At 37.2% G+C, this 13,258-nt stretch overlaps 1 protein-coding gene across 1 annotated transcript in view; it reads left to right on the top strand.

Annotated features, from left to right (window-relative positions):
* The first annotated feature begins 9,105 nt into the window (after positions 1 to 9,105).
* The window catches only part of LOC104997413 (UDP-glucuronosyltransferase 2A1), a 40,213-nt gene continuing 36,060 nt past the window's right edge, over positions 9,106 to 13,258 (top strand). Inside the window, exon 1 of the mRNA XM_010852134.1 lies at positions 9,106 to 9,847. Within this exon, the coding sequence (XP_010850436.1) occupies positions 9,106 to 9,847 (742 nt within the window). The remainder of the gene's footprint in view (positions 9,848 to 13,258) is intronic.

Raw genomic sequence — 13,258 nt, 5'->3', positions numbered from 1 at the left:
GTTCATTGGAGGGAATGATGTTGAAGCTGAAACTCCAATAATTTGGCCACCTGATGCAAAGAGCTGACTCATTTGAAAAGACCCTGATACTGGAAAAATTGAGGGCAGGAGGAGAAGGGGACGACAGAGGATGAGATGGTTGGATGGCATCACCAACTCAATGGACATGAGTTTGGGTGAACTCCGAGAGTTGGTGATGGACAGGGAGGCCTGGCGTGCTGTGGTTCATGCGGTCGCAAAGAGTTTGGCACAACTTAGTGACTGAACTGAACTGAGTCTTCATTTCCTTCACTAAATATGCAGAAGTGGAATTGTTGTATCATATGGTACATCACTGACTCGATGGACATGAGTCTCAGTGAGCTCTGGGAGTTGGTGATGGACAGGAAGGCCTGGTGTGCTGCGATTCATGGGGTCGCAAAGAGTGACACGACTGAGTGACTGATCTGATCCGATCCAATCTTCTATCTTTAGTTGTTTGAGGAGCCTCCATACTGTTTTCTATAGTGAGCTGTGCCAATTTATGTTCCTACCAACATTGCACAAGGGTTCCCTTACTTCACCTACATTTATTTATTTTTATTTTTTTGATAACAGTTATCCTAAGAAGTGTAAGGTAATAGCTCATCATGGTTTTGATTTTCATTTCCTTGATGATTAGTGCTTTTGAACACTTTTTCATGTTTCTGTGGGTCATCAGAATGTCTTTGGGAAAATGCCAGTTCAGGTCCTCTGACCATTTTCAGTCACATTGTATGTATTTTTGTTACTAAGTTGTATAAGTTTTTATATACTTTGATATTAGCCCCTTGTCAGATATTAGCAAATGTTTTCTCCCATTTGATAGGTTGCCTTTTAATGTTGTTGGCACTTTACTTTTTTTGTGCAGAAGCTTTCTAGTTTGATGTAGTCCTACATGTTTATTTTTGCTTTTATTGCCTTTGCATTTGGTAAAAAATCCAGAAAAGTATCCCCAAGATCTATACCAAGGAGATTAGTGCCTATGTTTTCCTCCAGGAGTTCTGTGGTTTCAGTTCAAACTATAAAAGTCTTTAATCCATTTTGAGTTGATTTTTGTACAGGATGTAAGATAGGGATCCAATTTCATTCTTTTACATGTGGCTGTGCCATTTTTCCAACACCATTTATTGAAGAGACTGTCTTCTCCTCTGTATATTCTTGGCTCCTTTGCTATAACTTAATTGACCATATATGAGTGGGTTTATGGGTGAGAAATATTAAGAGGGATGTCAGTTATAATTGGTTCATCATTTCTTCTGGGTATGTTAAATAGTTGCCTGCAAATTGAAAGGAAGACAGATATTTCTCTCCTGGAATCTAAATAAAAATCTACCTATTCTAATGTTTAGAGAGAATAAGCACAGCTACTGTGGTGATCATGAACTACCCAATGAAGATAAAGAGATGGTCAACATCCTAGGGCTAAAACGGGACCTTAAAATTTAAGGAAGAGGATAAAGGAATGGCAATTTCATGAGGCAACAAAGCTGTCAAGATGTTTGAAAACTCTTCAACCCCTCATGTATGTAGTAAAGCAACAATGAAATCTGAACATGTGCAGCATCTCAGTTAGTGAACTAGAGGAATGCACATCTAGAGCTCCTTGGTCTTGATACATGTCTGCATTCTCATCTCATCATTTACGTTTTTTATCAACTACTCATTGTCAAGCTTGGGATAATAATGATCAGGATTATGATGTTCTTTGTGTTGGTGAACTTATCCCTTATAAACCTTCCCCATGCTAGCAATCTCAAAATCACATTTCATTATATTGTGTTTGTAAGTTAATACTGGTAATAAAACCACACTATTTTCCCTGTCTTAAGACATTAGAATAATCTTTCTTAGCAATTTATTCACGCGAATGTAATGAAGATTTCTAAAAATATTCTTCTCCTCTAATTGATAATATCATGTTTCTAGTCAAATTACACTTTTCCGACTTAGAATGACTATTTAAAGTTCGTTTTACTAAAACACAATATTCTTAAGTCTGGGGACTTGAACGGTCATGTTCAAAAGGCCAGGTAAGAAAGAAAAGTACTGATACAACAAAGAATTTATTTTTGTGTGGACTTTGTACATGCAGAATGATAAATGAGGATTGTGAACAGAACTGATGTATAAAGAACTTATTTCCAACTTGTAATTTGAATTTATCTTTTACTTTAGCTTGAGTGCTCTAATCAAAATCTTTGCGAAAAATACATATCCACTCAGGTCTCAAATTTTCACACCTGAGTAAATAAATGGAGTAAAAAAATGTAAGATTATTTTCGGCACTGGAATGCTGTAAGAACCTCAGAGTGAGTCCTTAATCTCTTCTAATTGCTAGGAATTGGATATTATGTGGAAATTACCTCTTTTATTTCAGACATTGAATATTTGGTTCAAATTCATGAATATCATTATAGTAATAGCATGTAATATTTGTTGATCTCTTCTGTGTCACTGTACAGTGTGGTGAGTGCTTCACATTTAATAGATATCTTAATCTTTAATGAACTTTTGAAGAAAAATCTACAATTACAAATGAGAATATTGAAGCTTAGAAATAGTGAACATGTTAAAATCAAATCATGTATCTCTTAGGTTGAGAAAATTTTCAAACAAGTGTTTCTAACACCAAAGCATTTAGAAGGATTTTTCTTTCCTTTAAAACAAATTATCAATTTTTCAGACTCTTTTAAGATGAAACTTTCTTGGGTACTGTTTGTCTTCCTTTCAATGTATTTAGTTTTGAAATCTGCTATTCTATTTCTCTCCTAGTTTAATTTGCCAGATGGAGTTTAATTTGGCCATATTATCATGAGGCAGCTTGCTATTCCTTTAGGCATAGGTCTCCAAGTGACTCCATTGCATGGGGCAATCTGCCTGAGGATAGCTTTCTGGTCCTAAGAAAGCTCCACTTTAACTGAAAGTGAGAAAAAGCTCTTGCAGATTTCAGATATATTTGTTTGAAGTTGATCCAGGTAAATTTTATTTTTGTTTATATTAACAACAGAAAAGCTACCACAAAAACTGGGGAAACATTTAGGGAAATAATAATGTAGCTTTTTTAATCCAGTAAAAATGCTAACTATAATCCATAACTATTACCTATTACTAACAACAGTTTTACTCTGTGGCCACTATAAAAGCAGTTTTTTTCTGTGATCTTTAGATATTGCTGCTGCTGCTAAGTCTCTCCAGTCGTGTCCAACTCTCTGTGACTCCAGAGACGGCAGCCCCGAAGGCTCCCCCATCCCTGAGATTCTCCAGGCAAGAACACTGGAGTGGGTTGCCATTTCCTTCTCCAATGCATGAAAGTGAAAAGTGAAAGTGAAGTCGCTCAGTCATGTCCGACTCTTAGCGACCCCATGGACTGCAGCCTACCAGGCTCCTCTGTCCATGGGATTTTCCAGGCAAGAGGACTGGAGTGGGTTGCCATTGCCTTCTCCACTTTATATACTAGATTTATATAAATAAACAATGTATTTTTATAGATGAATAATTAGATGAGTAATCTTTAAAAACTAATGCCATCGATAACAATAGTCATGAAAATATATTAAGTTCAAAAGAAAAAACAGTAGACCTTCAAAAAAAAATGTGACCATAGTATTCAGATTTTCACATGAACAAGGGACTCACCAAGCATAGGTAATTAATGTAAAATAAAGTGCTATAAATGAGGCAAATCTGAGTGTGTGTTATCTGCATAGTGATTGATTTCCAGTAGTCATTTTAAAGTAGAAAAAAAATGTACTGGGGTCTTTTCCCTGAAGAGTATTATGTTATGATTTGGATTTTTATTTCTGTTTTTCTCTTCTTAGTCTTTCCTTTGCTTCCCTCTCTCCTTCCTTCCTTCTTCTAGCTTAAATTTCAATTGACCTTGATTACTTTGAAGTTTTCAAATCACCACTAGTAACATTCCCTTTTCCACAGTTACCCATAAGCCAGATGATAACCATAGGTGTGGTATCCAAGATGGAATTTGTTGCAGGACTTCCACAATTCCCAGGAATAACTTTCACTGTGTTTTGCTCCCACTCAATGTAAGGGAATGAAGGTTATAATCCTTATGGGTATAATAATCTTGAGCCTTATGTCTTTGTATTTCTTCAATCATTTTTGAAATTTGGAACTGAATACTGTTAGTGTTAGATCATGTGTGAGGCACCTGGACACTGAGCATGACTGACACTTATGGAAGAATTTGTAGGTGTCTGGGAATATCTGCATTAAAGCTCAGGTGCCCCAGGCAGCCACTGTCTGAGGAGTAGAGAGAGGAGAGCCTCGTTGATGAGATCTGGTTAAATTGATCCCTTTAAAATCAGATTCTCTTCCTACAGTATCAATATAGCTAACATTTATTAAGCACAAATGCTATTCTTATTCTGAATAATATACATGCGTTTCTTAACTCAGGGCTTCCCAGATGGCTCAGTGGTAAAGAATCCACCTGCTAATTCAGGAGATACAGATTTAATCCCTGGATGAGGAAGATCCCCTGGAGGAGGAAACAGCAACTCACTCCAGCATTCTTGCCTGGAGAATTCCATGGGCAGAGGAGCCTGGTGTGCGACCCCCTGGTGTTCATGGGGTCTCAAAAGAGTTGGACATGGCTTACTGACTAAACAACAATTGCTTCACTCAGTATTCATAACTACAGAAAATAGGCATTGTCATTTCCCCTTATTTTGTAATGACCCTGAGTTACTTGCCTGAGGTTACAAGCAAGGAAGTGGTGAAGTATTTAATGCCAAACCCAGTGCTGGCATTTCTTTATAGAGAGCTTTAAAAGAGGTTTATACAGGGTACAACAAAGGGAAAAAGGAAAGTGCACATAAGTTTAAAATGTCAAATGAATTAACTAAATGCTAATCAAACAGCTCAAATGCAATTGAAGCACTGATGAAAGGCTAAAAACGCTGAAGTTACTGAAGAGGTGATTACTCCTAAATTGTTCCTAAAACATTGTTCCTAAAACAATGTTAGGACTGGTTTGCAGACTTCTGTGGCTGATGGAGCCATCTCCAAATTTGAGCAACAATGAGAAATAAGTCAGCACAATTAAGTCCTAGCATTCAGAGCAACGTTCGGGGAGCACACAGGAAGGGGAAACCATCAAGCCAGGGCATGTCTGGGAAAAAATGTTGCAAGAAAAACTCCTGTACAAAAATGTTGTTTTAGAGATTTTCAATTCAAACTAATAGCATATTTTAAGATACTTTGATTTAGTTTTATTGGGCTTCCCTGGTGGCTCAGTGGTAAAAAATCTGCCTGCCAATGCAGGAGACATGGGTTCAATACTTGGGTCAGGAAGAGCCCCTAGAGGAGGAATGGCAACCCACTCCAGTATTTCTTGCCTGAGAAGTCCCATGGACAGAGGCGCCCAGTGGGCTCCAGTCTGTGGGGTCACCAAGGAGTCAGATATTACTGAGTGACTAAACAAACAAACAATTTAGTCTTATATAGATGACTAACATTCTCCAGCAAGTGTTATATACACACTCTTATTAAATCATATTCTGAGAACTTTATGTCTGTTTTATTACTACTTAGAGTCCTTTTTTTCAAAATAGAGATTGAACAGGAGCAATTGATTCTGAAGGGGAGCAAAACCTGCCAGCCTCAAAAGTGTCTCTTTGGCTTGAGGATTATCTGGGGCTGAATGTTTTTAATAAGAGACAAAGACTCAGGAAGTGTTTTTTTTTTCTTTAACCTCCTCATTAACAGCTTAAGATAATTTAGATAAGGTACTCAGTCCCAGAAGAGCCCTTCCACCAGAGAGATCTACAGAGAACATGGGCTACTGTGGTAGGGAACTCACCAGGGCCTGGAGACCAAAATTCACTCTGTGTTCCATTGTCGCTATGGCATAGCAAACATTCCTTTACAAAATATTTGATTTTTCATCTCTGTGTGAATTCTCTTCCTCCCCTTTAAAACTCCAAGCCCCTGCCTCCTTCTCCTTCTCTCAGGTGCCATGAAAGTGGAAATGAAAGTTAGTCACTCAGTCTTGTTCGGCTCTTTGTGTCCACATGGACTGTAGCCCACCAGGGTCCTCTGTCCATGGGATTATCCAGGCAAGAGTACTGGAGTGGGTTGCCATTTCCTTCTCCAGGGGATCCTCCTGACCCAGGGACTGAACCTGGGTCTCCTGCATTGCAGGCAAATTCTTTATTGTCTGAGCCATTAGGTGACATGCAAACCTCAATTATCTAGCTTATCCTTGGACCTCCTAGTCTTACGGAGACCTTATGTGTCATTAAATTTGTTTTTTCCCCTGTTCATCTGTCTCATGTTGATTTAATTCTTAGATGAGTCAGAAGAACCTAGAAAAGGTAGGGGAAAGTGTTTTTCCTCCCCTAAAATTCAAAGTACAATAACAGTATTGTAATTGGTACAAAGGTTCTATGACTGATCAAGTTTTCAGTTGTGGTACTCATATTTCACAGGCATATACTTTTAAAATTATTTCCTGAGCTCTTTAGTTACATTTAAGATGCCATTATCAAATATTCACAATTGTGAAATACAGTATTTTTAAATTTTTACTATTATAAAATGTACCTCAACTATTTCATTTAAAAAGTAGAATATAGAAGAAAAAACACTGGATGGAAAATCAAAATACTTATGCATTTACAGCATTATGACTTTCAGATTATTGAAACTTCTCTTGACCTGTTTTCTTACATACAAACTGATGAAGTTGGGCCAACAGGACGTATGCTGTCTCCAGAATGACAATTCCACAGTGCTATTACTGAACCCTTATAATGAACTAATAAACAAACAAATGTGTGATTGTTTTAAGTTACAAAACTTTAATTTTTCATGAAATTATGCACATTTGGCTTGTTATTTTTTCACTGATAGAAATTTAAATCAGCTTATACATGCATATGTCCCCAAACATAATTTATTTTTAATCTCTTCATAATTTTTGAATTTTCAAATTATGAATAATTTAGACATACAGGAAACCATAGAATAAAAAAAGCAGATACCTCTATTGATTATAATGAGATTATTTCAACAGTCAAGAATAATTTAATATCTATACATATATATCAGTTACTAATCAATTTTGTTATCTTTTATTGTCTTTATTAAAATAGATAATTATATTATTGTCCTGAAGAGATCACTTAACAGTAGAAAGCTGACTCCATGAGCTCTTGAATTTTCTTTTTTTTTAAATTCAGGATAATTTAGGGCTGCCTACTTGCATTTGATTCTTGGGTATATTTTGGTAAGTGTTTTCATAGTTATTGACAGTAATCTCTAATTAATTATTATACTTACATGGACTTCGATAATTGGACAAATCTCAGTATTTCACATATAAACTTTCAGTTTATATTCTTTACATGCTCAGTGTTTAACATATAAACTTTCAGGTATTCTTTATATGTGTTTGTCTCCTTTCTATAAGATCATGATAGCCACAGATTTCTTTATGAAGATATTTCAAATTCTTTTCACTAGACCTATTTTAATGGACCTCATGATTACCCATACTCTTCTCTTGCTATTTTTCTTCAAAATCTAATTAATTTATAAATTTTTGCCACTATAATCAAACTGGGGCTAGCTCTTGAAAGGACACAAATATAATCATTCTAAAAGTATCACTTCTCTATGCTTTCTTTCCCTTTCTCAGCTTTCCTGGTCCTCTTGTTCTTCAGGGGCCTGAAATGACACAATTCAGAGGCAATAGATTATGAAGATAAAATTCAGCAATTAATTTCCATTCTCATTTCCCACCTTCTATTCTTTTAATCACTTTATTTGTTCTTATTTTCTCTTTTTAATGGCAGCCTTTAAATATTTTAACTTTTAAAACAGCACCATTGTATATTAATAGTTGACCTTGTTCGATTTGGTATTCACTAAGAACCTCAACTAATAGATATCATTACATCCATGTCTAGCCAGTAATTCTGTGGCTAGCCCACTGATTTACTGGTCAATCTTATGGCAAATTTATTAGACTGCCGGCATTACTAAACTCTTGCTCTGAGCCAAGCAGTTTGCAAAGCAGTTTTGCAGATATTATTGCTAATGTAGTGTAGCAAATTAGCATCATCTCTAAAGCTGAGAGGATCTTGGTAATTCACCAGGGTCACAAACTTTATTAAAAGACAGTTTTTGAATGTGGGACTGATGAAGTCTAGTGTCCACCTAAGTTAAGCTACTAAACAGCTCTGAGTAAAAAGTGTGGGGTTCCTCTGGGTGCTGGTCCCTATCTCCTTGATTGTGGCAAGAAAATTAAAATTTCCCTATAACAAGGAGACAGTGATTAATTTGCTTTATTACAGAAGAAAAAGGTCCTCTATCAAATATGTAGTAATTTATCACTCAATTAATCTAACAACTCCTTGAGGTGTTTTAGCAAACCTCCTTTAAGTGAATCTTGTTTTTAATTTTTGCTAAATATGAGCCATGGGGAAATGATAACAATGCCCATCACTGGGCATTGACAAAGTTCCTAAAACTTATTGTAAGAAGTCAGAAACGAGTGAAACAATTATCATGATTATCATCCCAGTTGTACTATTCTGTCAAATATGCTTTGGGTTATGCAATTCAACATTAGTTTCATTTTCCATGAAATGGAGTGAATCACTTCTGCCAAGCAAGCTATGAAAAGGATTGAATCAGACAATGCATGTAAAAATGTCCTATAGTTAAAGACATCCAACTTGAAAGGACTGTAAGTCTTGACAAAGTGGCCATAGCAGTGAGAACTGTTATTTTTTATCTAACTAATTTGGGGAAAGATATACTAATCTGAATATATATTTTATAAATCAGAGTTACTACTGAAGAAAACACAGGTATCAGGCTTATAACCTGTCTGCTTCTCTTTCTTTAAAATAGCAGCAGATTTCATTTCTTTTGTTGGAATAATCATATTAATACATTTAAGAACTGGAGTTATATTGTTTTCCTTTTAATCTATAGATCAGTTGAGTTATGAAAGAATGAAGCTGTCACATTAAATATTATTTTATTTGAAAAAAAAAAATCTACCTAAATACTTTATACATTGAAAGCTTCTTTTCATCTTAAAAGATCTACAGTAAGATGGTTTCCATAATGGATGTCACCATACCTAAGAAGTTTTACCATCACCTGATTTTTAATTTGACTCTGATTGAAATTGTTCTAAGTGGGAACGTGCTAATTTGGCCAACGGATGGTAGCCATTGGTTAAATATTAAGATAATTTTAGAAGAGTTGAATCAAAGAAATCACAATGTGACTGTACTGGCTTCATCAGCGACTCTATTCATCAACTCCAATTCTGACTCTCCTGTGAATTTTGAGGTGATACCTGTTTCCTACAAGAAAAGCAATATAGATTCCTTAATTGAACATATGATAATGTTGTGGATAGATCACAGACCGACTCCTCTCACACTCTGGACTTTCTACAAAGAACTAGGAAAACTCCTAGATACTTTCTTCCGAATTAATATACAAATCTGTGATGGCGTATTAAACAACCCCAAGTTAATGGCAAGACTTTGGAAAAGTCGTTTTGATGTGTTACTGGCCGACCCTGTAACAATCTGCGGAGATCTGGTTGCTCTGAAATTAGGAATTCCATTTATGTACACCCTGAGGTTCTCCCCAGCGTCAACAGTGGAGAGACACTGCGGAAAAATTCCAGCACCTGCGTCCTATGTACCTGCAGCCCTTTCCGAGCTCACGGACCAGATGTCCTTCGGTGAAAGGCTTAAAAACACCATATCTTATCCCCTGCAAGATTATATATTTCAATCCTACTGGGGTGAGTGGAATTCATACTACAGCAAAGTCCTAGGTAAGTCTCTAAAATGTTCTGTTACTAATGATTCCAGATATCTTACTTATTCTTATTGTTGATACAGCAAAAGATTTCCATACCACTGCAAATGCCAAGCTGAAGTAAATATGTGTGTGGGCTAAGTCACTTCAGTCATATCTGACTCTTTGTTGCCCCATGGACTGTAGCCCTCCAGGCTCCTTTGTCCACGGAATTCCCCAGGCAAGAATACTGGAGTGTGTTGCCATTTCATCCTCCAGGGGATGTTTCCCACCCAGGGATCAAACCCTTGTCTCTTATGTCTCCTGCATTGGCAGGCAGGTTCTTTACTACTTATTATATATGTGTACACAATTAAATATTATTTTTGGAAAATTCCTAAACAATGGAATGGTGGTATTAATATGCATGATGTTGTCTCAAACAATAATCTTGTGCCTGTTTAGGTAATAGCTTTTCAAAGTGCAAATCAACCTTCAAGTATAAATGAAAATATCTTCAAATATAAATGAAAATATAAATACATTCACCAGGATAAATTCAGTTCAGTTCATGTGCTCAGTCATGTCCGATTCTTTGCGACCCAATGGACTGCAGCCCGCCAGGCCTCCCTGTCTATCACCAACTCCCAGAGCTTACTCAAACTCATGTCCATTGAGTCAGTCATGCCATCCAACCATCTCATCCTGTGTCATCCCCTTCTCCTCCTGCCTTCAATCTTTCCCAGCATCAGGGTCTCTTCCAATGAGTCAGTTCTTCGCATCAGGTGGCCAAAGTATTGGAGTTTCAGCTTCAGCACCAGTCCTTCCAATGAACACCCAGGACTGATTTCCATTAGGATTGACTGGTTGGATCTCCTCACAATCCAAGGGACTCTCAAGAGTCTTCTCCAACACCACAGTTCAAAAACATAAATTCTTTGGCATTCAGCTTTCTTTAGAGTCCAATTCTCATGTCCATACATGACTACTGGAAAAACCATAGCTTTGACTAGATGGACCTTTGCTGGCAAAGTAATATCTCTGCTTTTTATGGATAAATTATAACACTACTAAAAATACTTTTGAAGTGATACCTGATTTACTTTCCCTTCTTCATTCTCCATTTTTTCTTTGTCTTAGGAAGCTTTAAAAATCCTAAGATTAGACACTGGGAACTTGAATTTATATTCTTCTTTGCCTCTCACTATCTCTCCATCCTGAGGCTTCCCTGGGTGCTTGGGTCAGCATTGCCTCCAGCTTAATTGCTCAGGGATCTTTGGCAAGCCTCAGGGTTTCTCACCTTACCAATTCTTTATGAAAATCAAACAAAATCAAACAAACTGTATAGGCCAGTTATGGTTTATTGTTTGTATTCTTTTTCTGATCTTCATGAGTCTTCCTCTCTTTCTTTTTCTATTTTATTCTTTCCTGAATGCTTTTTTTCTCTAGATCTATTACTAGTAGCAGGGATAGTAATTAACAGCGATTAAGTGATGTTACCAATGGTACTTTCTTACAAAGGTAATATGCAAGATACTATTCTTTTACTCTAAAAAGATTGAGGGCATGAGGAGAAGGGGGCAACAGAGGATGAGGTGGTTGGATGGCATCATTGACCCAATGGACATGAGTGTGAGCAAGCAAGGAGATAGTGAAGGATAGGGAGGCCAGGCATGCTGCAGTCCATGGGGTCGCAAACAGTCAGACATGACTGAACAACTGAACAATAGCAGCAATGCTATGTCAATTACGAAGGATTATATTGATGTTGAATATTATTTAAAACAAACTACACAGAACTGTGCAATGACAATGCCCTGATTATACTATTATGGGACTATGTAAATAGCACATAGTCAATAAATATTTGTAGAAAATTAATGCCTCTGCGATATACAAAATCTCCCTTCTCAAATGGTATTGTGACAGATTATATAACATGTGTAAAGCCTTTGTGATACAAATTGTTCCCAACTTCTCATTTTCACAGGACAATAATCTAGCTGCAGAAGTATTTAAGAAATTGAATATTTTATTTCCTTAAATCCTTTATGCTCCTCATGTTACTCAATGTAGTTGGACAACAATAACTGCCTTGAATATTTTCAAGAAGAACTGGTAAAATCCAATTGTCCTCTGTTTGCAATTACATTCATCGAGTATTAGAGACACCTGTGAACTGTAACCCAATCCTGAAACAGATCAGTTTATATATTTGATATTATTTTCTTTGAACACAAGAGGTTTCATAACGTCATGTGCTGCCAAGTGTCCATTTCAATGGCTGTTCTTCAGTTCTGTGAGAAAGGCTAGAAAAATAAAATGTAAAAAACAAACAAGCAATAACAAAACCCTTCAAATATCTATTTTGAAAGAGAGAGAAATAAGTAAATAGGCTTCCCAGGTGGCTCAGATGGTAAAGAATCCGCCTGCAATGCATGAGACCTGGGTCTGATCCCTGGGTCAGGAAGATCCCCCCAGAGAAAGGAATTGGCTACCCACTCCAATATTCTTGCCTGCAGAATCCCATGGACAGAGGAGCCTGGTGAGCTACAGTCCTGGGTGTTGCAGAGTCAGACACTACTGAGCGACTACTGCTCACTGAGCAAGGAAATATCTAATTGCATTGGTTAAAAACTCTGCTTTATTTGTCAGTGAGGATATCTTTTATGAATGAAGTAAACTAAAATGATCATCAATTCAATTTTAAATATGCTTCTAACTCCAAATGGGACAGGCCTATCTGGGAATATAGGCCGATCATTTTTCATATTCAGGAGTGAATCTATTAATAAATCTTGTCCTGGCCAATTGTTCTGCAAGATATCTTCAAACTACACTGAGCCTGATTTCTCTTCCAACCTCAGAGAGATTTGCTGTACATGCAGCCCATAGGTAGTTCTCGAGTGGGCAGGACTAGGTACTCAGTTCAGTTCAGTTGCTCAGTCGTGTCCGACTCTGCGACCGCGTGAATCGCAGCACATTGGGCCTCCCTGTCCATCACCAACACCCGGAGTTCACTCAAACTCATGTTCATCGAGTCGGTGATGCCATCCAGCCATCTCATCCTCTGTCGTCCCCTTCTCCTCCTGCCCCCAATCCCTCCCAGCACCAGAGTCTTTTCCAATGAGTCAACTCTTCTCATGACGTGGCCACAGAATTGGAGTTTCAGCTTTAGCATTATTCCTTCCAAAGAACACCCAGGACTGATATCCTTCAGAATGGACTGGTTGGATCTCCTTGCAGTCCAAGGGACTCTCAAGAGTCTTCTCCAACACCACAGTTCAAAAGCATCAATTCTTCTGCCCTCAGCTTTCTTCACAGTCCAACTCTCACATCCATACATGACTACTGGAAGAACCATAGCCTTAACTAGACGGACCTTTGTTGACAAAGTAATGTCTCTGCTTTTCAACATGCTATCTAGGTTGGTCATAAAGATGCTTCC

Source organism: Bison bison, unplaced genomic scaffold (assembly GCF_000754665.1).
Source record: "Bison bison bison isolate TAMUID 2011002044 unplaced genomic scaffold, Bison_UMD1.0 scf7180017864308, whole genome shotgun sequence".
Classification (NCBI taxonomy): domain Eukaryota; kingdom Metazoa; phylum Chordata; class Mammalia; order Artiodactyla; family Bovidae; genus Bison; species Bison bison.
Note: the sequence above shows the minus strand (reverse complement) of the source record. Positions and strands in the feature narration are given on the sequence as shown.